Source organism: Ranitomeya variabilis, chromosome 5 (genome assembly GCF_051348905.1).
Source record: "Ranitomeya variabilis isolate aRanVar5 chromosome 5, aRanVar5.hap1, whole genome shotgun sequence".
Lineage (NCBI taxonomy): Eukaryota > Metazoa > Chordata > Amphibia > Anura > Dendrobatidae > Ranitomeya > Ranitomeya variabilis.
Genome location: NC_135236.1, coordinates 206,205,546 through 206,232,515, shown reverse-complemented (window position 1 = coordinate 206,232,515; position 26,970 = coordinate 206,205,546). Strand labels below are relative to the sequence as shown.

At 42.9% G+C, this 26,970-nt stretch overlaps 1 protein-coding gene across 2 annotated transcripts in view; it reads right to left on the bottom strand.

Annotated features, from left to right (window-relative positions):
- Positions 1-560: 560 nt before the first annotated feature.
- The window catches only part of TNFAIP8L3 (TNF alpha induced protein 8 like 3), a 168,190-nt gene continuing 141,780 nt past the window's right edge, over positions 561-26,970 (bottom strand). For both annotated transcript variants that reach the window (XM_077263743.1, XM_077263744.1), the window contains exon 3: positions 561-4,008. In XM_077263743.1, the coding sequence (XP_077119858.1) occupies positions 3,446-4,008 (563 nt within the window). In that variant the 3' untranslated portion in view covers positions 561-3,445. The remainder of the gene's footprint in view (positions 4,009-26,970) is intronic.

Genomic DNA, 26,970 nt, shown 5'->3' with positions numbered 1-26,970 from the left:
TCGCTCCGTGGATCTCTCCCCGGAGTGTGCGCACTTTCCATGACGCCTTACCCGCACTCCAGGACCTGGCGGCCGCAGTGCGCATGTGCCGACGAAAGCCATCCTGATTGGCCACATTTGGTCATGTGACCAAGTTCACCAGGTTATTTGAAGGTCCTGTAAGGGCCTGAGGTATATTCCCTTAAGAAAGCGGCCCCAAGTAGCCGCGAAACGTGCATCGGGACACTCCATCCGACCCCCCTTGTTCCCACTCATCTGCTGGTAAGCATTGCACCTTTTGCTAGTTACTTCCGCACTTTATATGAAAGATAGACAGGTGTTACTTTATCCTTAGTCACTTTATGGATGCATGCTGACCTCCAGGTGTCCACTTTTGGATGCACTCCTCCCTCAGGGTTATGGTCTTTGGACCTTTATGTTATTTTTTCAGGGACTCGTGCAATGTGAGGTGGTGATAGGTGGGGGGTGGGGTATATAGCAATCTGCATTGTTTATGGCTCTTTATGTACTGTTGAGATGTTTTATCTTTTCTACGAATTAATAAAGTTATATGACTATTTTTACCGGATGTAATCAGTTTACTCCTTTTTCTCCTATTTTTGTCTGATGTTTATTGGAGCTGAGGTTGTTTGAACAGGGGTTGCGGACAATTTGTGTCGCTACCCCTGTTTCTCAAATATGTATATGGGATTTATTTTGCTACTAATATTCTTCATGGTAGCAAGCTATTAAGGCGGTGGAGAGAGATTTGTTCTGTGAATGTTTTTATTGCAGTTCTCCACCATTTTTTACAATTTAAAAATGGGTCTAGTGTTTGTGGGAGCGGTCAGGTTCTTCCACTGCTGGAAGAAGCAGCGAGGACACTGGAGGAGACTCTGGCAGCGGTTCAGAGAAACACTAGGAGATCGGTAGATGAGCATATATTTATTAATTTTTAGACCCTATTGGTGCCATTTCTTAATTAAAAAATGTATATTTGTCACAAAACTATGCTGTCATATGTAAGCGCTGCACAGTGTGGGGAAAGGTTTGCGTTGTTGAGGATTTGAGAATGTATTGGTTACTGGATAGTAATAAATCCAATGAATTTATGAAGGGAGTGCTCAACTTGCCACTAAAACCATTAATTTATAGCTGTCTGCTATGGACAGTATCTGCCCAACAATAACTATGAGAAAGGTGGGGGGAATGTTCTCTTCAGGAATTCTCTGAACTCATAACTATGTGTTTGGTGTATTCTCTTATCACTCCCATTATCCTAACTAGTCATGAGCGAGTATACTCATTGCTCAAGATTACCCGAGCGTGCTCGGGAAATCTCGAGTAACGAGTATACTCGCTCATCACTAATCCTAAGATTAATTTTGGCTAATACTAGCCTGAACCTTACCCCATACTAGGCTTCCCTTACGTAGACAGTATAGACTCTTTATACCATACTCTATGTGCTGTTTCTTCGATTCCATAGACTGGCTACAGGTGTAGGCTTCTGAAAACTATGTTGACTAGTATTTGTTTCATTTTTTAGCTTCTGGAAATAACCAGATTTAATTCGTAAACAAATTGTGAAATTGGTAAAAACAAAAAAAAAATTATTCTATAAAAGGTGGTCTCATTTTCTGTAACTAAAATTTAAAGAGGGTGTCTGATCTTCTGAGAAAAATCTGTAGTCATTATATGACTGCAGACTTCTGAATCTTGATAGTGTGCAGTGGGCATACTATCAAGATTCATTGGTACTGTTTGTGTTGAGAGCAGGCGGTCAAGTGACTACAATTATTGGATACATGTGGTTACATGCTGACTAGACGTGCTCGGTTTCTCTTACTTCATTTGTATTGTGACAAGCCAGGCACGTCTAGTTGGGAAGTGACCGGAAGTATGCAAATCGCATACTTGAGTTCACATGACCACCCACTCACTGGCCATGCTGAGTAATATAGAGTGACCGAAAACTTTTGTCAGAAGACCAACAACCCCTCTGAAATGTATGCTTAGTGGAACATCAGTGGTGCATTTTGCACTTCCATAGAGAACTCCGTATTTGTTGCGCTCTCGTGTGCATCAATTTTACCCTTAGGATTATTCTTCTTATAAATGGCAGACTCCTCTTATAATTCCTATACATATGTGTGACCAAAATAGATTTCATGTGTTATACAAATAGGTTCCATCTGCAATCCACAAGGCCATGTTATTATTTTTTTTAAGCATGGTAAAGGAACATCAATTGTTAATGCACAATAAATACTGTATGCAAAATATATATTAACACTGGGATTATTATATGTACATCATCTTGCAAAAAAAAAATTGAAATGAATTGTTGTCCTTTTTCATAGTATTATTTTGAAATGGAATATATTATAACATGTGACTTTACCTCAGGACCCATATGGTGTCTCCAGGCTATACATATTTGTTTCTCTTTTTCAATACATCCCTAAAGCAATCACCTATGAGCCCAATGGCAACTTGAGAGCAGCTTCCATTTTTCTGTCATAGTTTATTGACTTAGATCAGCTCAGTAGCACTTTGTGATTTCAGCAATAAAGTTTCTTCTAGCTCCTTACAGTTTGATCATTGATAATATGTCAGTAATGGCAATCTGGGAATAGGCAGCATTGGTGGTTTATCACTACGCTTTTGAGACCTTGGCCCTCTTACGAGAAACTTATAATTGCTCTTAATAGGGGTCTAAAAAAAGATAGAGATTTCAATTTTGGCTTTTTCAATACTGGAGGCCTTGTGTGTTAACGCTGGTTAAACACCCTGCAACTCTGCCTAATGGTCATACTGGTGGACTTATTTGGTTCCTTAAAAAGGATGACTTGTTCTCTGGGGTCTCATTTGTCTAGTAAGTCATCTGAAGCAATACCTGCCAAAGGAATTATTTCCCACTTTACCATTCATGACATAAGCTGAAGTTCTGGCTTCACAAAAAAAGTGTTGGGTTTCTCTGATTTATAGGAATTGTAGATATTTCCATTTTGGGGAGTTAAGGCCATTTATGCTGTTCTCATAGTCTGTCCTGAATGTATAGTTAAATATAAACTAGTCTCAGTTTTCTATTAACCTATGGCCAACCTATATATAAGAGCATATAGGCAACAAATGAGGAGGGCATAGTATGGAGCATAAGTGCGTGGATCTCTGAAAAAAGAAAGGCCTGGTAACCCCTGACATACCAATGAAGAAATAGAAAGTTCACGTTCTAGCTCATCTTCTTCCTTCTATCAGAGTTCATGTAAGGATACACAGTTTGATGGTTGTGGATGAAGGCCTCATTCAGTGTATGCGGTACACAACGTGTCCCAAGACCAAAATAAATATTCCTGACACAGCCATCTGTGCGCTAATCTGGCCATTGGCAATCTGCATTTCAGAAAAAGCCAATTCTCAGCACATTATTAGAACCGTAGAAGAAACAAAACAGAATAAGGTTTTAAATAACTCTTTCATCAAGCAATTTATTGACGCCTTCACAAATCCTTTTGAGGTATGGCCTGCAGCTTCCATCAAGGCTATAAAGGGCGGTAAGGAATTCAACATCTGAAAAATGATTAAAGACCCTGTTGATACGACCGTGAGATTTAGGTGTCAAGTGACGCTGTACCAATTCATGAAGTAGGGCTTGGCATTCATGTAGAAGTCCGGAAAGAACACTTTTATCAAATGTGTATTCCACTTCGTAGAAGCTAACTGCTGTCATTGCAGTCTGGTTGAGCTTTTTCCTGAGTTTCTCCACAATCTCTAGTTCTTCAGGACTGAACTGCTTATTCCTATATAGAATGCCAACTTTTACTGCAACCTTGATAAGGTCCTTCAGGATTTTGTGAGCCTCTTTCTTATTCCTCACGTGCTCCTTAGTTGCTTTGAAAAGTTCATCAAAGATCTCACTGCTTATGTCATCAATAAGCATATTTGCCATCGTCTTTGTAGCCATCTTGCTCAGAATTTTCTTCTGGGCTTGTACGGCAAAACTCTTGGAGCTGAAATTTTCGGGACCTGTGTATGGAAAATAAGATAGTGTCATTTATTGTATTTTGTCTTGAATGTGTTTATTAGACTGTCAATAATTAATTATGTATTTGGACAAGAAGATTGTAACGTGTCACAGGGGACACCATTTACTGAGAAATGTCAGCAATTAGATTCTTTTATACTAAGTATGGAAGTGTATCCTCAGCTAAAATTACAGAGTGAGCAGAATGATATATTTGTTTGTTGGAAAAGATTCAGTATAACTTGCATTTTGTTCATTGAACTCCCTGGTGTTTGTCTGCATGTGTCCAGTGGGCGGCCGTACTAATGATTGACAGCTATCTGTACATGCATAGTCGTACTGGGAAGACTGAATAAGACCGCCGCCATTGGACTCATATGTATACCAACATGAGGGATTTCAATAAAAAGCAAAGTCTACTGAAAACATTTTCCTATAAAAATATATAACAATTTGATAATCAATCTGATCAGCTCCTCCTGCTCTATATCATTCTGCTACCAGATCGGATAATATTTTCAATCTGACCGGTTTCTTCTAAGATACTTAAAGATAATTATTTCTGCATCATCTAATCTGATGGAAAGTAATAACATCCCTTCTAGTTGTACGTAGTGAATGGTAACATCCGTTGTGATCTGGTTTGTTGGTAGAACCCTGGTTGACTAAGGACATTAAATGGAATCATGTCAGTGAAGAGGTTAATAACATCTCTGATGGCATAGAGCATGGAAAGGGGTTAATAAATTGTCTGACTGCGATGATGCAGTGTCTTTGCACTGTTGCTTGGTTTTAAGGCTGTAAATATTAAGTCAAATTATTAATTTTCAATCAACTTTGTACTAGCTACATTTCTTCACTCTAATGGAAGGTTTTGCCAACATTACATGTGGTATACTTAACACGGGTGGGTGTCATCACTATACAGTAAGTTAAGTATTCTATAAATGGATACAAGAGCTGACATATAGATATCACATGACACACAGGTGGGGTCACTCTTCTATATCGCCACTAAGAGGGTCTAGGTCCAGGAGCTGACACGTGCTCCTGTCCCTGCAGCATTTTGGGCCTACACACAGAGGCTGATGTGCTCCTGTTGGTTCTGGAGCTTGGACATTCACACTCATGGATAAAGGCTCCTATTCCTGCAAATCTTAGACCATGACATTGACATGGACAGACGCAAATTTTCGTTCAGGATCCAGGAATAGATGGGTGATTCTAATGAATGAATTATGGACAAATGGTTGATTTCTTTGTAACTACTTCACATATTCCGTATTTTGCTACAATAATTATTTTTGATGGACAAGCCAATAGACCACTACATTTTTTTATAAAAGAAAATGTCACAATAATTAAGCACTACATCTTGTAAGAAGTTCTGAATAAATAGATAAATATACATTGCAAAATGTATATTGAAAAAAAGGTAGTGAAGGGGTTAATTGTAACACCCCTTGAGTTATGAGGCATTTAAGGGATTAGCAGCAATGAAGAGGTTCTTGACAACATCTTTGTGGTCTACGGAGGTGAAAGGATACCTGGTGGGCTATGGCATGGCAAAGGGTTAATTATTAAATTGTCTGACTTGGATCATGCAGTGCTTGAGTAATCTATTATATGCATATGGCATGAGGGGAAGGCATGAGAGAAGCAGCCTACTTGTTTGACATCTACTTGTGGTCATAGCAGACCTCTTGCCCCCTTACAGATCCTGCACAGATGGAAAGTCCACACAGGCCATATCACACTCATGGCTCTGGCTCCTCTACCATTGCCATTTGCCAGTGTTCTACCTGACTTTACAGAACTTTTTATTAGGTGCAGTGCTAAAGCATAATCATCAGAAAACTACTAACATGGAAGTTGACTGGGACCTTCTACATTATATGGGCAAAGTTTTGGGATACACATCTTAATAATTGAATTCAGGTTTTATATTCAATCCCATTGCAATAAATGCTTTAAATCCAGCCGCCCACTGGATCTCAGTTTGGTGACTGCCAGGAGCATGTTTGCTGCCCAAATACATTGTGCCAACTGTAAAATCTGGTTGAGTAGGGAAAATATTATGGGAATGGTTTTCAGGGGAAGGCTTTAGGACTCTTAGTTCAAGTAAAGGGAAATCTTCATGCCTCAGCATACTAAGGCAATTTGGATAATTATTTGCTTCCAACATTGTTGGAACAGTCTGAGTAGGCCCTTTTCTGTTCCAGCAGGACTGCACCATTGTGCACTAAACAAGGTTCATAAAGGCATGGTTGGGCGAGTTTGGTGAGGGAGAACTTGACTGTCAGAAACTAAAACAGAAATTGTGAGCCAGGCCTTCTCATCTAACATCTCATCTAACCTCACAAATGCTCCTCTGGAGGATTGGATAAAAATTCCTACGGACACACTAACAATTTTTGTATAAAGTCTTTCCTGAAGAGTGGAAGATGTTATAGCTGCAACATGGGGGAGCAACTCCACATGAATGCCTATAGGCTTATAATGGGATTCCATGCAGGTTTAACGTACAGATATCCCAATGCATTTGTCCATATTGCATTTCTAGAACATAAACACATGAATTACCATAAAAGTACATCATACAGAAGAGGAATAAACCAGGCCAGCAAGTTGCTTAGAGGGATTAGGCATGATTTAAATAAACATTTATCATCATGGTTGAAAGTGTTGGCACCCTTGAAATTGTTCCAGAACGTGAAGTATTTCTCCCAGAAAATTATTGCAATTATACATATTTTGTTATACTCATGTTTATTTCCTTTGTGTGTATTGGAACAATACAAAAAAAGTAAATTGGACATAAACTCACACAAACCCCAAAACTGGGCCAGACAAAATTGTTGGCACCCTCATCTTAATATTTGATTGCACCCCCTTTGGAATAAATAACTGCAATCAATCACTGCCTATAACCAGCAACAAACTTCTTAAACCTCTCAACTCAAATTTTGGACCACTTTTCTTTTACAAACTGCCTCTCATATTTGAAGGGTGCCTTCTCCCAAAAGCAAATTTTAAGATCTTTCCACAGGTGTTCAATGGGATTTAAATACAGTCTGCTCAGTTAAGGCACCCTTTGCCAGAGGCAGTAAAATCAGAATGAGGCCTACAAAGAAAAGAACAAAGTACCTACAGTCAAATATGGTGGAGGTTCAAATATGTTATGGGGTTGTTTTGCTGCCTTTGCCACTGGGTGCCTTGACTGTGTCCGAACTTCAAAACTCTACAGCACTTTGTTTCTATCCATTTCTGGTACTTCTTGAAGTGGCAAAAGAAGAGTGGTCCAAAATTCCAGTTGAGAGGTGGTTATAGGAAGCGATTGATTGCAGTTGAGGGTGCCAACAATTGTATCCAGCGTGTTTTTGAGGTGTTTGAGTGAAGTTATACCCAGTTTTCCTTTTGTTCTGTTTTTTTTTCGTTGTTTCAATACACACAACAGAAATAAACATGTATACCAAAACATGTGTAATTGCAACACTTTTCTGGGAGAAATACTTCATTTTCTGCAGTCTCTCAGCCTATCAGCAGTGCACACACACACACAGCAATGTGTATGTGATGCACACAAGCAAGGGCATGTGTCATTGGCTGTGTATGTCACATGTCCTTGCCCTATAAGAACCAGCCATCTGCCCCATCGCCACCATTTCCTCACTGCTGCAGCATAGTGTTAGACGGCACCGCTGCTGCTGTGGGCGCTATACAGACTAAGAGTGTTTTTTTGGAGTGAATTGTCAGAGAGATAGGTTTAGGGAGTCGGGAGGAGTCGGGACTAGCACTGTTTGCCAGGCAGGTCTGAGCCAGTGCTGTGCAAGTGTTTGTCACAGCATTTGGTGTAATCTAGCTCAGCCAATCCTTTTGGGCTAGTAGCATTGTCTGATAGTCATCTGATTAGCCTGCCTGTGAAACTAGCTACACCGCCTGTGTATCTCAATTTTTACTGCATCTAACCCAGTAAATCGTTTTGGGGTTTTGGGCTTAGTAGCAGTGTCTGCACGTCAGCAGAGTAGCCCGCCTGTGAAGCTAGCTACACCGCCTGTGTATCTCAAGTTTTACTGCATCTAACCCAGTAAATCGTTTTGGGCCTAGGAGCAGTGTCTGCACGTCAGCAGAGTAGCCCGCCTGTGAAACTAACTCCACCCCCTGTGTATCTCTATTTTTACTGCATCTAATCCAGTTAATAATTTAGGGCCTAGGAGCAGTGTCTGCACGTCAGCAGAGTAGCCCGCCTGTGAAACAAACTATACCGCCTGTGTATCTCAATTTTTACTGCATCTAATCCAGTTAATAGTTTTGGGCCTAGGAGCAGTGTCTGCAAGTCAGCAGAGTAGCCCGCCTGTGAAACAAACTATACCACCTGTGTATCTCAATTTTTACTGCATCTAATCCAGTTAATAGTTTTGGGCTTAGGAGCAGTGTCTGCACGTCAGCAGAGTAGCCCGCCTGTGAAACTAACTATACCGCCTGTGTATCTCAATTTTTACTGCATCTAATCCAGTTAATAGTTTTGGGCCTAGGAGCAGTGTCTGCACTGTCAGACGAGCTCTGGTGCAATATGTTATGACGTATAGCCTGGGCCAATGATCTCAAGAGGTGGGGCAAATCACGCTGCAGAAGTGGTCTCAGATCAGGGACCTATGCACCCTTCTGCACAGTTTTGAAATAGCAACGAAGATGTTTAGTGCTGATGATGCCATTATCAGCATGACCATTCCGGTGATTTACATGCTGGAGCACACCTTACACAGTGTTCGGAGTCAGGTGGTGGAACAAGAGGAGGAGGAACAGGAGGAGTCGTATGCGGAGGGGATCATATCTCCAAGGTCAAGAAGGTTGGCAGCACCAAGGTGGCTGGCATTGGAGGCTGGGGGAGAGGGATTACTGAGGGCGCATGGTAGCAGCCAAACTGTTGAGGAAGGTGCAGGAGGCGAGGAAGAAGTGGAGGATGAACTGGCGCTGGGCATGGAAGACTCATCAGATGAGGGAGACCTTGATCAAATTTCTGTTGTGCGAGGTTGGGGGGAGAGGGCAGACGAAGGAAGCATGAGTCTCACCTCGCCACCACCAAGACAACAAGGACTTGGTCCTCCTGGATGCACAAGACACATAAGTGCCTTCTTGCTGCACTACCTGCAACATGACCCTCGGATTGTCAGAATCCGAAGTAATGCCGACTACTGGGTTGCCACACTCTTAGATCCCCGGTACAAAAGCAAATTTGGCAAAATAATTCCTGCCATAGAAAGGGATTCACGCATGCAGGAGTATCAGCAGAGACTGTTACAGAATCTAACATCTGCTTTTCTACAAAACACCAGTGGTGCACGTAGTCAATCTCTGAGTTCTAACTTGCCAACCGTGGGACTATCGAGTCATCACTCTAACTGTAACAGTAACATCGTATCTGGTGGTATCAGCAATTTTTTCCAATCATTTCAAGATTTTTTTAGACCATCCTTTGCAAGGCCACAGGAGACAAGAAGTCTGACACACAGCCAACGCCTAGAGAGGATGGTACAAGAGTATCTCCAAGTTAACATCGATGCCATGACTGTGGAACTGGACCCTTGCTCATTTTGGGCTTCCAATCTTGAAAAATAGCCTGAGCTCGCCACTCACGCCTTGGAGATCTTGTCGTGCCCCGCAGCCAGCGTTCTCTGATCGTGTGTTCAGCGCTGCTGGTGGTGTGCTGACAGATAAGCGCACACGGCTGTCCAGTGACAATGTAGACAGACTAACGTTCATCAAGATGAACAAATCCTGGATCCGCAAGGACTTTTCTACCCCTCTGTCATCTTGGGGAGACTAAAAGCTTGATGATTTTTGAAAATCACCTCACCATCCGTTTTTAAAAACTCTGGCGAAATTGGTGCCACTTATGTGGTGTCTGTGGCCGAATTTTTTGAAAAAAATGGAGACTCTCTTATTTAGTCCCCTTGCTGAGTTTTACATTCCATCGTCAATTCCAGGTGGGTGGGGTCGTCTGCAGAGTTGTTTACTCATACTATGGCCTGGGATTCAGAGGTCTGCTCCAAAGCTTCAGTGTCTGCTAGTCAGCAGAGTAGCCCAGCCACCCACCGCCTGTTTACCTAAGTACTATTTTTAACAGCATCTGGCCCAGAAAATCCTTTTGGGCCTAGTAGAATTTAGTGCTACTCAGCAGCGTACCCCACCCATGAAGCAAGCTACACCGCCTGTTTACCTAACTACTATTTTGTAACGGCATCTAGCCCAGGAAATCCTTTTGGGCCTAGTAGAATTTAGTGCAACTCAGCAGCGTACCCCACCCATTAAGCAAGCTACACCGCCTGTTTACCTAAGTACTATTTTGTAACGGCATCTGGCCCAGGAAATCCTTTTGGGCCTAGAACCAATTTCTGCTACTCAGCAGAGTACCCCACCCATGAAGCAAGCTACACCGCCTTCTTTCTTTCTCAATCTAACCCCTCGGCTCTGGGATGTCCACTCTCCCTCCAGCTCTCTCCTTCTCACAGGTGGACTACCGCATGTTTTCACACTGTGGCAAATCTTTTGAGCCCAGGCATAAGAAGTCATCGAGGTAATGGATAATATGTGCCGCCTTACAAACGTCCATGACGACACATTCAAGGAAGCAACTAAACGCCTCAAATAGTGAGCAGCATATGGAGCACCCCATGGGCAAACAGCGATCTATGTAGTATGCTCCTTCACAGAAGCAGCCCAATGGGAGGACACTATTCGGAGGTACAGGTAGTAACCGGAATGCCCCCTCAATGTCTGTTTTGGCCATTAGGGTGCCCCTTACCAACTTCTTGACCTGCCTGATTGCCTCGTCAAAGGAGGTACAGTACATAGTACTGTACTTGGTTCCGCGTCGATGTTGTCCTTTACTGACCTGCCCCTTGGACATGACAAATGGTGGATTAGTCTAAATGTATTGGGTTCATTTTTTGGCACAACTCCCATCGGGGGTACCACTACGTCTTCTAAGGAAAGTGTTCTGAATGGACCCGCCGCCATTCTACCTAAAGATATTTCTTTTTTTCTTTTTTTTTGTCAAGACGTCTGGGTGTTGGTGGAGTGAGTTTAGATTTTTACTCCAGTCTTTCTTGATTTTAGAAGGGCATGACATGCCTATATCTGTAAAGGCACAGATGATTGTCCTCGGGGAGACCAAAACATCCAACACCGCGGAGACACCATCACGTGTTTCTCAACGCAGTGATCCAGAACACTGCCCCCATCCCTTATGGGAAATATGCAAATGCATGTAGGATAGCTGCGGAGACACCATCACGTGTTTCTCAACGCAAGCAGTGAATAGCCAGACCTTTCCCCGGGAAGGAACAACCACGGGAAGGGCAGCATCCAATAAGGGAAAACATCCAATACAGGAAAACCACCTATGCCAAGCATGGTATCCATCCACAGACAGCTGTTTCGGGGTGTTTGCCCCTCATCAGTGTGGAGTAGGAATCTGGCTATTAGGAGCAGTGCCTAGTAAAAGGCTGTAAAGGCACAGATGATTGGCCTCGGGGAGACCAAAACATCCAACACCGCGGAGACACCATCACGTGTTTCTCAACGCAGTGATCCAGAACACTGCCCCCATCCCTTATGGGAAATATCATAATATCATCTGTGCCTTTACAGCCTTTTACTAGGCACTGCTCCTAATAGCCAGATTCCTACTCCACACTGATGAGGGGCAAACACCCCGAAACAGCTGTCTGTGGATGGATACCATGCTTGGCATAGGTGGTTTTCCTGTATTGGATGTTTTCCTTTATTGGATGCTGCCCTTCCCGTGGTTGGTCCTTCCCGGGGAAAGGTCTGGCTATTCACTGCTTGCGTTGAGAAACACGTGATGGTGTCTCCGCAGCTATCCTACATGCCTATATCTGTGTCTCCTCCTCCTTTTACTCCTCCACCTCTTTTCTTTTCGCATGACTATATGTATTTGTGACTTTTCAATGTGTTTGTTGTGTCTTCTGAGCAGTTTGTCAGCTTTTGGACACCTTTTAAGGTGCTTTCTATGTGTTTTCCATGTGTTTGTATGTGTTTGTGTTTGCCTGCCATTGGTTTCAATGGGGTTCGACAAGTGTTCGTCGAACATTCGACGAACAGTTCGTCGAGCACGTCCCTGTTCGACGAACCGAACCGAACCCGAACACTAGGGAGGTGGCTCATCTCTAATTTTGAGGCATTTGAGGATACATAGGTATCCAGTCACAATGTAATAGATTTAGATACTCTTAACCACTTCTGGACTGTCAATAGATTATAAATATCTGGACAGTCTACACTTTACTCTGCACTGACATTATAAAGCGTCAATGCTGAGTGAGCAGGAGATCATACAGCTGAGTTGGCGGGGAGCTGACTGTAAAACACAGCCATGCCACCCATAGAGAAGATAAATATGGTTAAATGCCATGTTTGCTTTCTCGATCTTTGTATACACAACGCTGAACCCCGCTGATAGGACCCAATGTGATCACTCGTGATTGCTGGGTGTACAGAGAGCAAGATTTAAGAAACTATATGATATTAGCTTGTTATTATGCCCGATGTCGGAAAGGGGTTGAAGATATAAAGTGCTAAGCAGCATTGTGCCCCCAATTAACTATAATCTCTGACTCCCAATAATATAAATTATTCAGTCTGTGACTCTCCCCAATTAACTGTAAGGCTATGTGAACACGGAAAATATGCAAGGTTTTACAGTACAAAAATGAATGAGATCCCTGAAGTCTCATGCACACGTTGCTTATTTTTTCCATGCAGATTTGCAGCAGATTAAAATCTGCATAATGTCAATTCTTGATGCATATTTCACCCGGTCGTACTAATGGGAGAAAACACGTAACAAAAGCATGGGAAAAAAAATAAATGTATTTTACGCAACTTCCTTCCCGCCAGCACATTAGGATATGCAGCAGAATTTTCTCCTGCAAATCCTGAAGGTGTGCACATAGCCTTTGTCCCTGTCCTGTGTCCCCCATTCATTATCAGTACTTGATAGCACCAAAATTAATTTGAAACTGGGAGAAGAAGCTGTATGTCACTGAGCATCCTCCACCACCATTACAAGTCCTTGACAGCGTCTTCTCCCCACCTTTCAGTTCATTATAAAATGTACTATGCACCTTATCGCCTACTCTTCCACTCCTCAATACATTTTAAGTTCCCGATAGCATCACAATGAATTGCGAGATGGGAGAGGACACTATCAGGGATTTAACACCCTCCTCCACCACCCAATTCATTTTACATCCATATCTAACGTCCTCCTCCCCCTGTTCGTAAGTCCATTATAAGTCCCCCTTCCTCCCATCCCAATCCCCCACAACCCTCATTGTCCTCCTCCACCCACATCCCATCATTGTCCTCTCCTCCACCTCCATCATTGCCTTCTCCCCCACCACCTCCATCATTGCCCTTTCCAGCATCTCTATCATTGCCTTCTCCCCCACCACCCCATCATTGCCCTCTCCACCACTTCCATAATTGCCCTTTTCACCACCATAATTGCCCATTCTACCACCTCCATCATTGCTTCCCCATCATTGCCCTTTCCACCACCATCATCATTGTCCTTTCCACCATCACCATCATTGCCTTCTCCCCCACCACTCCCATCATTGCCATTTCCACATCACCATCATTGTCCTTTCCACCACCACCATCATCATTGCCTTTTCCCCTTCATCCCCATCATTGCCCTTTCCACCACCTCCATCATTGCTTTCTCTGCCACAACTCCCATCATTGCACTTTTCACCACCACCATCATTGCCCTTTCCACCATCTCCATCATTGCTTTCTCCTCCACCACCCCCATCATTGCCCTCTCCACCACCTGTACACACACACACAAACACGGCACCACTCACCTCACCTCATGTCCCTGCAGCCACAGCACGTCCCCGCAGCATGTTCATTGCCGGCAGCTTTCTGTCTGATACAGGTGCATGCTGAATGCTGACGTCATCTCGCCACGCTGCTGTGTCAGACAGGAAGCGCAGGCAGTAAGCAGGACGGATCCCTGCAGCTCCGCTCCACTGCCATTTTCTCCTGCAGGCAGCAGAGCTGCAGGGATGGCTCTCTGCCCACCGCACATGAGGGCAATCTGGCCAGGGCCCCTCGGGGCTGAATAAACAGGCCAGATTTTCCTCAGTGTTAGCCGCCCTGCGGGGACCCCTCTCCACCTCTGGGCCCTGGTACAGCCTCACCAGCTGCACATGCGGTATATCCGCCCCTGAGTCAATATAGCCTTATTATCTCTCACCAGATTTCACAATCAAACGCTGTACAATAATAGATCACCTTGATCTGATGAGAATGCTGCATTTAAATTTTTTTGGGGAAATTTATAGTTTCTGCCCACCTAGCCTGACTAACCGTTTCTCAATGACCTTGCTGAACAAGAGCAGTGTATAAAATAGAGTAAACAGTAACATCCTTTTCCCGTTCTTGTGATTGTGCGATCAACAGGAGTCGGGAGGGAGCAGGAACTGCATATGCAGGCAGTAGCTTAATTTGTCCCATAACTAGGGCTAATATCCCACCCCAGTTACAGGGAAAATCAGCCCAAAAAAATTAAAACAAAATGCATTTTAATGTTTTATATACCTCTTCCCGGAAAGGTCTGTTCTGACCTTATAGAGGACACATTGTGTAAAATAAATAAAACACAGCAAAAGAAAGCAAAAAATACAAACAAGACATAAAAATTAGGCCCCATGTACATACAACAAAAAAGGAAGCAGAAAACCTACTTTAATAACCAAAACAAAAACACTTTTAAAGCCCATATCATCGCATGTAGGAAAAAAAATGTTCATGTTCATGATTAAGGGTGCTTAGCCACCAGAAACGCGTTGATCTTGGTTTTTAAATGTGCTGATGTTTTATCCTTACACGCTATTTTGGTAGTGGAATAAAGTTATGGATTTTTCACTGCATCGTTGAGCTGGATCTTCCTCCTTTTTTTTCCAGAAAAAAAAATGTGCCTGTTCAAGATAGTGGAAAATGGCCGAGTCTTGAACTGGTTTACAAAATATTGATTTGATAATTCTTGGTCCAGAAGGAATTGTGATATGGGGAAAATTGTAATATTCTCTGTCTGGGTTTCATCTAGATTTGATATTTTATCTTGAGATCACAGATCTATATGTTCTACCCAATCCAAAGTGTGTCACATAGTACAATTTTCGGTACAGTATATGGGTGCCCTTTTTTTTTTTTTTTTTTTAGAATGTTCTTCTAACTAGAGCTTAATGTCAAGTTACAAATTCCTGGCCTTAGGCTTTATCACACTATTTGTGCCATTACAACTTCATTGTCTGCCAATATAAATAATAAATTATCACTCTGAATGCCCTGCATAACATTTATCTCTATGTATGTAGGTATGGATTATGCTGAAGAAATATTGTTGTATTTTGTGGTTTATGCTGTAGAAGACCTCGGTTGTATCTTGTGGGTACAGAGATAACACAGTCAGTTCGTTAACAATTGGCCTAAGCAAATATGCGTAGTTTCTTCAAGGAACACGTGGCATGCTAACATTGCAATTTAGCCTACCACATGATTGATGGAAAGTATCTTCCAGCACCACGTCCTCTGTAAGTGAAGTCTCCGGAGAGCAACCTTAATATGACATTTTTATTAGCATGTGGTGTGCTGTCATGTTAAAGGGAACGTGTCATCAGAAAATGAACTACTGCTTAAATCTGAGGTTTCCATTAAGTATAGCTTTTTAACAATTGTTAACAATGTTGTTATATATATACAGCTCTGACAAAAATTAAGAGACCACCACATCAAAACCCTGTCATGGGCAGCCCAATCTCCAGACCTGAACCCAATTGAAAACCTCTGGAATGTAATCAAGAGGATGATGGATAGTCACAAGCCATCAAACAAAGAAGAACTGCTTACATTTTTGCTCCAGAAGCAGTGTGAAAGACTGGTGGAAAGCATGCCAAGACGCATGAAAGCTGTGATTAAAAATCATGGTTATTCCACAAAATATTGATTTCTAACTCTTCCTGAGTTATAAACATTAGTATTGTTGTTTCTAAATGATTATGAACTTGTTTTCTTTGCATTATTTGAGGTCTGAAAGCACTGTGTTTTTTTTTTCTAATTTTTAACATTTCTCCTTTTCAGAAAAAAAAAATGTATGGCTTGTAAATTTGGAGACATCTAGTCAGAAGTTTATAGACTAAAAGTACAATTTACATTTTACGCAAAAATATACCTATAAAGAGAAAAATCAGACCATGTGAAAAATGGTGTACACGTGTAGTAAATCAGATCCAAGCTTCTTTCTAAACACTTTTTTTTTTTTTTTTTTTAAGCAAACCATTGCTTGTAAACTTCTCATGTCAAGTAACCCAATTTTAGGTCAATTTGTGCCAGAATTTGTAAATCTTCTCCACTGTGTCCACACGCTCTTACACTATAGTTAATAAATCGAGATGTTTTGAAAATTTAGCTTAATTTTTTCATCATTTGCAGGTCTATCTGTGACACCCCAGGGTCCTGGTCGTCACAGTGGCATTGCTTTCCTCACGGGGAGAGTGATGTCACACTTGGAGGCAAGGAAAGATAACTTTCACCAGGTAAACACAAACGTGCAACATGTTCACACTCCAGGCCACAAGGGGGAGCTTTTGATCCTATTCCTAGGTGACTCCCCTACATATATTGTGGTTTGGAGGGAAAGTTTAGTCAAATAGTGCCGGAGAGCAGACTGGAGCAGTCTGAGGCAGGAAGAATGTATGAGGAGCCGTGCAGCCACAAGAAAGTGCTGCAGCTCCTGGGCAGAGAAAACACGGAAAGCAGAACAGATTATAGAGAGTGTGTAGGAGAGAGAAGCACAGGCAAGGACACCAGGGGGAGGACAGCAGCGAACAGACTGTCTCCCTGACAAAGCATAGACACCGGTAGCCGGAAGACCGAGGCTTTTGTGGGACTCTAAGACACATAGCAGAAACCGACAGGACACCTGTTTGCCCTAACACCCAGGTGATACAGTGACACATAGAGCCTGGGTCGCGATAGAAACCCTGTAAAAAGGCTTGAGTCACCTGTCATACGGGTTTGTGTCCTAACCTATATGGAGGACAGAGAGAAGAACAGTGAGGACCTTATCAGAAGCCATAGGCAGTAAGGTACTACAATACCACCGCGCTAGAAGGAAGGCTTTAACCTCCACCTGGAAAAGGGGACTCCCAACTTGCCTCCAAGCCGGACGGACTCTGCCTGTCCTAAGATCTGGTGCCCTGGACTGCGGTTGCCTGAATTCTTCAGTAAACAAGGTAAAGAGACAGCAAACCTGTGTCCTCATTTCTTACTGCACCATTCACCATCATCTTCTATCTACACACCGGGAGCCCTGGGGATATACTTCACCTGTGGGAAGTTATACCATCTAGCTGCCATAACATCACCCCAGAGGACCCCTTAAAGTAGCGTCGGTCCCCACTGACCGAATACCACAGGTGGCATCAGGAACATAAACTTTATTCAATTTCCCTTTTACATGGGCGCCCAGGGCCACGGACTGGGTCACTACCGTGACATCCCCCTGTGAACACCGGACCCGGTACCGGGTACCCCACGGCCCTGGCGGGTGACTCATATCCATCCTTTGATTTTCATCATTCCATGACTTTTCCTTCATGTTGTTGCAATTTCAATGTTGAGGAGTGTATATACCAGTAAACAACAAGCTTTAAAGCTTGGTTTTGTTACATTTTGCCTCAAGAGAAATATGCTAACGGGCACATTTTTGGAATTTTCAGCTACCGCAGAATTGACTACAATCTGTTCTCCACTGGGACAGTATGGGACAGTCATTACAGAGAAACAGATGCATCTAGTTAATTTGCTGTCAGAAGAATAAAATGCAACATTAATTTACATCCTCGCTGACATGAAGGTGCATACATCTTGTCATATAATAAATAGTACTAAGCCTTGAGACATGTTAACTGCTATTTTATTTTATGCTCTGCTCGTAGCAGCCAAATAAGTCGGCTGACTGAACTCTGTCCTGATAACTTTGTAATTACAGTCAATTTCCAGAGAGTTGCATCTCTCGCTGTGGAGAGCTTTCCATCATTGTACAACACGTGTTTCCAGAAAAGGGTTTCACTGGCAAACATGTAATTATATCTATTTTCAAAACAGATTCTTCAAATATGTTACATTCATTCCCAGGAAGTTGTCAGGCTTGTGCAGCTGTCTTATTGAGCAGGAGCTTTTATCTGGGTAACAACAAGAAAACTTGTCTGTGATTTGCAGCGATTGCTTCTCCTTTTTGACAATAAAAGAGATCATTATTGAGGAGGACTGGCACTTCTGACCGTGAAGTATACTTGTATTAAAGGAGGATTGATTGCCTACATATGCTGTCTGCAATGAAACACTTTCTAAAATTTAAATCTGATTTTTGATGGTAATGATTCCATGTATAAATCAAGACAGTTAGTCATTCTATTAAATCCATTTCCCTTTACATATTGGAGGCAAAGAGCTCACCAACACAAAAATGTATACACTGATATGTAATGGAAAGTCAAACTTCTGCCAAAGAAGTACAATTCTTTTTTAGACGCAACATTTGTTTTTCTTCTAGTGAGGCAGAACATTGACTGCTTTTTCCATTAGCTCCATACAAATTACAATTCTAAAACAAATATTTCATCGCCATTCGGATATTATAAGAGAAAAAATAACAGTTCATACATATACAGTGGCATGTAAATGTTTGGGCTCCCCTGGTCAAAATTGATGTTATTGTGAACAGTTAATCAAGTAGAAGATGAAATGATCTCTAAAAGACCTAAAATTAAAGGTGACACATTTCTATATTATATACACTGCTCAAAAAAATAAAGGGAACACTTAAACAACAGACTATAACTCCAAGTAAATCAAACTTCTGTGAAATCAAACTGTCCACTTAGGAAGCAGCACTGTTTGACAATCAATTTCACATGTTATTGTGCAAATGGAATAGACAACAGATGGAAATTATTGGCAATTATCAAGACACACTCAATAAAGGAGTGGTTCTGCAGGTGGGGATCACAGACCACATCTCAGTACCAATGCTTTCTGGCTGATATTTTGGTCACTTTTGAATGTTGGTTGTGCATTCACACTCGTGGTAGCATGAGACGGACTCTACAACCCACACAAGTGGCTCGGGTAGTGCAGCTCATCCAGGATGGCACATCAATGTGAGTTGTGGCAAGAAGGTTTGCTGTGTCTGTCAGTGTAGTGCCAAAGGCTGGAGGCGCTACCAGGAGACAGGCCAGTACACCAAGAGATGTGGAGGGGGCCATAGGAGGGCAACAACCCAGCAGCAGGACCGCTACCTCAGCCTTTGTGCAAGGAGAAACAGCAGGAGCACAGCCAGAGCCCTGTAAAATTACCTCCAGCAGGCCACAATTGTGCATGTGTCTGCACAAACGGTTAGAAACCGACTCCATGAGGATGGTCTGAGTGCCTGATGTCCACAGATGGGGGTTGTGCTCACAGCCCAACACCGTGCAGGATGCTTGGCATTTGCCACAAAACACCAGGATTGGCAAATTCGCCACTGGCGCCCTGTGCTCTTCACAGATGAAAGCAGGTTCACACTGAGCACATGTGACAGATGTGACAGAGTCTGAAGACGCCGTGCAGAGCGATCTGCTGCCTGCAACATCCTTCAGCGTGACTGGTTTGGCAGTGGATCAGTAGTGGTGTGGGGTGGCATTTCTTTAGAGGGCCGCACAGCCCTACATGTACTCACCAGAGGTAGCCTGACTGCCATTAGGTACCAAGATGAGATCCTCAGATCCCTTGTGAGACCATATGCTGGTGGGAATGGCCCTGGGTTCCTCCTAATGCAGGACAATGCCAGACCTCATGTGGCAGGAATGTGTAAGCAGTTCCTGCTAGATGAAGTCACTGAAGCTATGGACTGGCCCGCCCAGACCTGAATCAGATTGAACACATCTGGGACATTATGTCTCGCACCATCCACCAACGTCACGTTGCACCACAGACTGTCCAGGAGTTGGGTGATGCTTTAGCCCAGGTCTGGGAGGAGATCCCTCAGGAGACCATCTGCCATCTGTAACTTAATTTTCCACTTTGATTTTGAGCATCATTCCAACTCCAGACCTCCGTGGGATATTAGTTGTGGTTTACGTTGATAATTTTTAGGTTTTATTGCTCTCAACACATTCCACTATGTAATGAATAAAGATTTACATCCAGAATATTTCATTCAGTGATAGCTAGGATGTGGGATTTCAGTGTTCCCTTTATTTTTTTAAGCAGTGTATAATATATATATATATATATATATATATATATATATATATATATATATATATATATATATATATATATATATATATACAGTATATATGCACACACACATATATAATAATTTTTTACATTTTAAAAATTACAGAATGGAAATTGAGCTGATGCAAAAGTTTGGGCACTCTGGTAGATGTATGTGCTCAAATACTTTGACCAAGGTTTCAGACCTTAATTAGCCTGTTGGGTTATGGCTTGTTCACTATATCATCACTAGGAAAGGCCAGGTGATGCAAATTTCCCAGCTTTATAAAAACCTAGCCTCCTTTAACTTTGTGCCAAAAAACAGCCATGGGTTCTTCTAAGCAGTTGCCTAGCACTCTGAAAATGAAAATGGTAAAGGCCGACAAAGCAGAAGGCCATAAGAAGATGGCAAAGTGTATTCAAGTTGCCTTTTCCTGAGTTTGAAATGTGATGTCAAGATAAGGTCGGAAAGACCAAACAAAATTTTAGAGAAAGCTGCTTGTTGGATTGCTAGAGAGGCAAATCAGAACCCCCGCTTCACTGCAAAAAGCCTTCAGAAAGATTTTACATACTCTGGATTTGTGGTACATTGTTCTACTGTTCAGAGACACCTGCAGAAATATGGCCCTCATGGAAAAGCCATAAAACGGAAACCTCATGCGTCTTCAGCATAAAATTCGATGTCAGAATGCAAAAGAACATCTAAGCATGTGGGTGGATCAATCATGCTTTGGGGCTGTGTTGCAGCCAATGGCACTGGGAACATTTTGTGGGTAGAGGGAAGAATGGATTCAATGAAATTTCAACACATTCTTGATGCAAACATAACACCATCTGTAAAAAAGTTGCAGTTGAATAGGGGATGACTTCTACAAATGGATAATGATCCTAAACACATGTCTAAATCTATAATAGACTACCTCAAGAGCCACAAGCTGAAGGTTCTACAATGGCCTTCACAATCCCCTGATCTGAACATCATTGAAAATCTGTGGCTAGACCTCAAAATAGCAATGCATGCAAGACAACGCAGGAACCTCACTAGAAATATTTCCCAAGGAAGAACGGATGAAAATCCCTCATACAGCCCCCTGAGGAAGCCCACGCGAAACGGGAGTTGGGGCTGAGAGCGTCTGGTCCCTAATGGATACTAAGGTTAAGAACTGAATGTAACTTGAATATTTGCAGTCCTTGCTTTCCTTAAAGTGATAGACAATTATTTGGCACATAAATGTGGTACATGGATTGGTACTGTCTTTACTAAGTGGGAGTAATTTCTGCACTGGCACTTTCTTTTGGGTCCATTCGCTTTACACCTTTGTTAATTAACTATCCACTTTGTCCCTTTTTTCATGTGTTTGTTGTAATTTATTATGTTGGACTATATTACTTTTTATCAATAAAACTTTTGATATATTTTATTCTGGATTTTTCTGCTCTTTTCTCTCGTTTATTTGCAATTGTAATGATGGGAGTATCCTGTGCTAATATAGCCCCCGTCACCACTGGGTATAGGGATTAAATGATTATTGGTAAGATGTGTTCTGTTCTTTGATTTGTGTTCTTACATTGCATGCTTCTGTACAGCTATGTACACCAGGCGTTCCAGAAAACAATCTGACTTTGGTTCAGAAATGGGAACTTATAGCTGCAGTTTTGTAGGTGAGTTAGGGCTGGATTAATCACAGGAGTCGGTAGATGATAAATGTCCTAATGTCTGATATTTGATTACAAGGGGATTATCATCTAAAAATAGTTCTACTTGGGTGAGAATATAAGTATTCCTGCTAATGAGTACAATCATCATCTTGCTTTGTAATTAAAGGGATGTGTAATCAGAAAATGACCTCCTAGTATTTAAATCAGTTTTATGCTAAATGTATTTTTTAAAAATGTTAGCAATGGATTTTTCCTCCACATCACAATCACAATTTATTGACAGGGCATAAATATATTTAGTTCATCAATACTCTTTTAAATGTAATCAGAAAATAACCTAACATTTATTTTTTTGTGTATTAAATGTATTTGTCAAAAAAAAATACATACGTTTCATATAACAATCTCTTTAAAAAGCAGTACTCTTTCCATTTTCACACTTGCCTCTAAGGCTTTTTCAAAACTCATACTCCCTATTATTTCAGGAGGTCTACGTGTACATTAGCGGGAATAGACTGATTCTATACCAGGTCTGCACAATATATGGCCCGCCAAAGGGTTTGTGGTGGCCTGCAAAGAACGGGGAGATGCCAGCTCCCTTATTGCTATATTCACATGTATTCACATCTTTCATGTACCAACAGTGGTTCTGACACTGCATTCATGCTCTTACTGTGGTTCTGATCTCTTGTAGCAATCTATAACCTGCTTCGTGGCTATGTTAAAACTTAGGAGGATTTGGCGAGTTTCTGCTCAGTTTTGCTCCAAAAACTCAGTTCAAGTTAGCTTGTGCTCACACTGATTTTTTTCTTCCTCCTCAAATTCTCAAAACTTGTTTCTGGTGATGTATTAATGTACTGATGGTGGTTCTGGTGATGTATTCATGTCTGTACAACCTTTAGATTTTTTTGTGGCGCTTGGGATTGGTTCAGTATGGCAATGTGCCCTTGGACCAAAAAATGTTGTGCTCCCCTGCTATTGCAGCGTGCGAGTCCACATCAAAGGCAGGGACACGACATATGACGTACATGTACAGTATATCATATGTCATGAAGGAGTTAAGACAAAGTAAACTTGGATCATGCAGTCTGAAGATGCAGAATAATCATTACAACGGTGCATGATGTGTGGTGAGCTGGAATTTTTTGAGGTAGTTTATCTGTGGATTTTGACGTGTTTAGGATCATTATTAGCATTGAGCGAACATGCTCTGATAAAGTGTTATCTGAGCATGCTCCTTTGCTAAACAAGTGTCTTTAGCGTGTTTGAAAAATGTTTGATTCCTCACAGCTGCATGTCTCGTGGCTGTTCCACAGCCTGCAACACATGCAGGGATTGCCTGTTTGTTAGGCAATCCCTGCATGTCTTGCGGCTGTCAAACAGCTGCAACATGTTGATATTTCTTTGAATCCATTCTCTACCCGTGAAATGTTCCCCATCCAATTGGCTGCAACACAACCGCTAAAGCATGATGATCCATCCCCATGCTTAATAGTTGGTGACATGTTCGTTCCTGAAATGCTGTGCCCTTTTTTCTCCACAAATACCTCTGATCATTGTGATCAAAGCAGAGGTGTAGCTAGGGTTTCAAGTTAGGGGGGGCGAAACATCTGAGTGGGCCCCTAACCAGCTAACCCTGATTACAGCTACGGTTGCGCACTCTAATTGTGAATATAGGGGAACCTCATAATGTGACCCTACTGTTATTGAAAATAAATCTTTATACAAAAACGAACATTGACTTTACCGCCATATTGTGACCATATGCAACTTTGATGGTCACAATACTCTGAGTGCCCCTATAACAATAATGCTTAAGTGCCCACTTAACATTTAATAATGTCCCCTAAGTTCCCCCATGTACTGCTCCATTATACACAGTATGGTGAGCTCAAAGCTTCCCTATATACAGTATAAGGCCCCCACAGCTCCCCTATACACAGTATGATGATTCTATAACTCCCCTATACACCGTATGATGTTCCCACTGCTCCCCTATTTACACAGTATGATGTTCCCACTGCTCCCCTATAGATAATATGAGCCCAATGCTCCCCTATACACAGTATAATGCTGACAGAACTCCACTATAGAAAGTATAATGCCCCCCAGAGCTCCCCTATATACAGTGTAATGGGCCAACAGCTCCCATATGCACAATATGCCTTCACAGTTTCCTATACAAAGTATGATGGGCCGGCAGCTCCCGTCAAACAGTATGATGTCCCCCACAGTTCCCCTGTACACAGTATGATGGGCCCACAGCTCCCTTATACACAGTATGATGGGCCTGCAGCTCCCGTCAAACAGTATGATGTCCCTCACAGTTCCCCTGTACACAGTATGATGGGCCCACAGCTCCCTTATACACAGTATGATTGGCCCGCAGCTCCCTTATACACAGTATGATGGGCCCGCAGCTCCCTTATACACAGTATGATGGGCCCGCAGCTCCCTTATACACAGTATGATGGACCCACAGCTCCCATATACACAGTATGATGTGTGCACAGCTTCCTTATACACAGTATGATGGGCCCGCAGCTTCCTTATACACAGTATGATGGGCACGTAGCTCCCTTATACACAGTATGATGGGCCTGTAGCTCCCGTATACACAGTATGATGGGCCCGTAGCTCCCGTATACACAGTATGATGGGCTCGTAGCTCCCTTATACACAGTATAATGGACCCACAGCTCCCATATACACAGTATGATGTGTGCACAGCTTCCTTATACACAGTATGATGGACCCGCAGCTCCCGTATACACAGTATGATGGGCCCGCAGCTCCCTTATACACAGTATGATGGGCCCGTAGCTCCCGTATACACAGTATGATGGACTCGTAGCTCCCTTATACACAGTATGATGGACCCACAGCTCCCATATACACAGTATGATGGGCCCACAGCTTCTTTATACACAGTATGATGGACCCGCAGCTCCCGTATACACAGTATAATGGACTCACAGCTCCCGTATACACATTATGATGGCCCGCAGCTCCCTTATACACAGTATGATGGGCCCACAGCTCCCTTATACACAGTATGATGGACTCACAGCTCCCTGTCATGATTTGGATGCCCCGGTCATTTACTCATCCTCCGGCGTATTCACTATTTAGTGCCGCTGCTCAAACTTGTGAGCGCAGCTTCTGACTGGCCAGAAGTTAGAAGCTATGTCACAAGTGCTCAATGTAAGACTATGAGGCTATGTGCACTTGTTGCGGATTTGTGCGGATTTCCTGTGTTTTTTGTGCAGATTTCACCTGTGTTTTACCACCTGCGGAATCCTATACAGGAGCAGGTGTAAAACGCTGCGGAATCCGCACAAAGAATTGACATGCTGCAGAAAATAAAATGCAGCGTTTCCGCATGGTATTTTCTGCACCATGGGCACTGCGGATTTGGTTTTCCATAGGTTTACATGGTACTGTAAACCAGATGGAAAACTGCTGCGAATCCGCAGCGGCCAATCTGCACCGTGTGCACATAGCCTGAGAGTGAGAAAGAGGCCAGAACGAGGCTCCCATAGACTCACACTGATTAGTGACCTCTGCGCTGCTCCATGAAACACTGGAGCCTCGGACAGGCCACAAACTGCAGGAGACGGAGCCGAGCGGAGACTAAAACAGATGAAAACGCCAGAAGGTGAGTATCAGACAGAGGGCAGGGGACGGGGATTTTCAGCACCGCTCCAGCAATGAGATAAAAAATAATGCTGGAGTGGTGCTGTAAATGTGATGCAGCTCTTGGTTACTGTATGCGGGCTCCTTATACTAATACTCATAAAAGACCCAGGTGGTACGTATCAAAAGCCCCCGATCCCCCCCCATCTCCAGCCTCCCCAGACAGCAAATGTTACATGTGATGGAGTACATATAATATCATAACTAAACATTATAATATTCAGCCCCAAGTGACCTGTCCCCCCTCCCCCAAAGCAGCCCCAATGCCCCCATCAACTCACATCTACCCCATCAGTGCCCTGTCCCACCTCACCCACCTTCTGCCCTCACAACCCCCAAATGATCTTACATTCACCCCCCAGTACCCTGTCTCCCCTCCCCCACAATACCCCCATGGTCTCACACTCACCCCCCAGTACCCTGTCCCCCCTCACCCACTTTCAGCGCCCACAATACCCCAACCGTCTCACTGTGACATACCTGAATTTAATAAACCTAATAAGTCCCATCCCCAGCACTTACTGATAAAGTTTGCACTGCAGGCAGGACCAGGAAGTGTGAGTGAAATGCAAGGTGTGGGCACTAGGACCCAGAGTGCCTGAGCCAATCCCAGCGTGCACAGAGTAAAGAAAACTGCAGCCAGGAAAAGCTTCATGATCAGGTCAGACGGGCGAAACCATTCACTGCAGGGGGGAGACTGCAGCCGCCACTGTGCTAGCAGCGTGCAGAGTCTCCATCAGACGGGAGCAGACATTACACTGCTCTCCTCCTATGCGGTGTTCTGCCTCGTCACAGAAGTGGCCCTGACTCCCAGTGGGCCCCTTCATGTGACAGGGCCCAGGGCGATGGCCCCCTCTGCCCCCCCAGTAGCTACGCTACTGGATCAAAGAGTTCTATTTTAACCTTATCAGTCCACAGGACTTGTTTCCAAAATGCATCAGGCTTGTTTAGATGTTCTTTTGCATACTTATGATGCTGAATTTTATGGTGAGGACACAGGAGACATTTTCTTCTGATGACTCTTCCATGAAGGCCATATTTGTGCAGGTGCGTCTGAACAGTAGAACAATCTACCACAACTCCACAGTCTGCTAAATCTTTCTGAAGGTCTTTTACAGTCAAGTGGGGGTACTGATTTGCCTCTCTAGCAATCCTACAAGCAGCTCTCATTGAAATTTTGACTGGTTTTCCAGACCTTATCTTGATCTCCGCTGTTCCTGTTAACTGACATTTATTAACTACATTTTGAA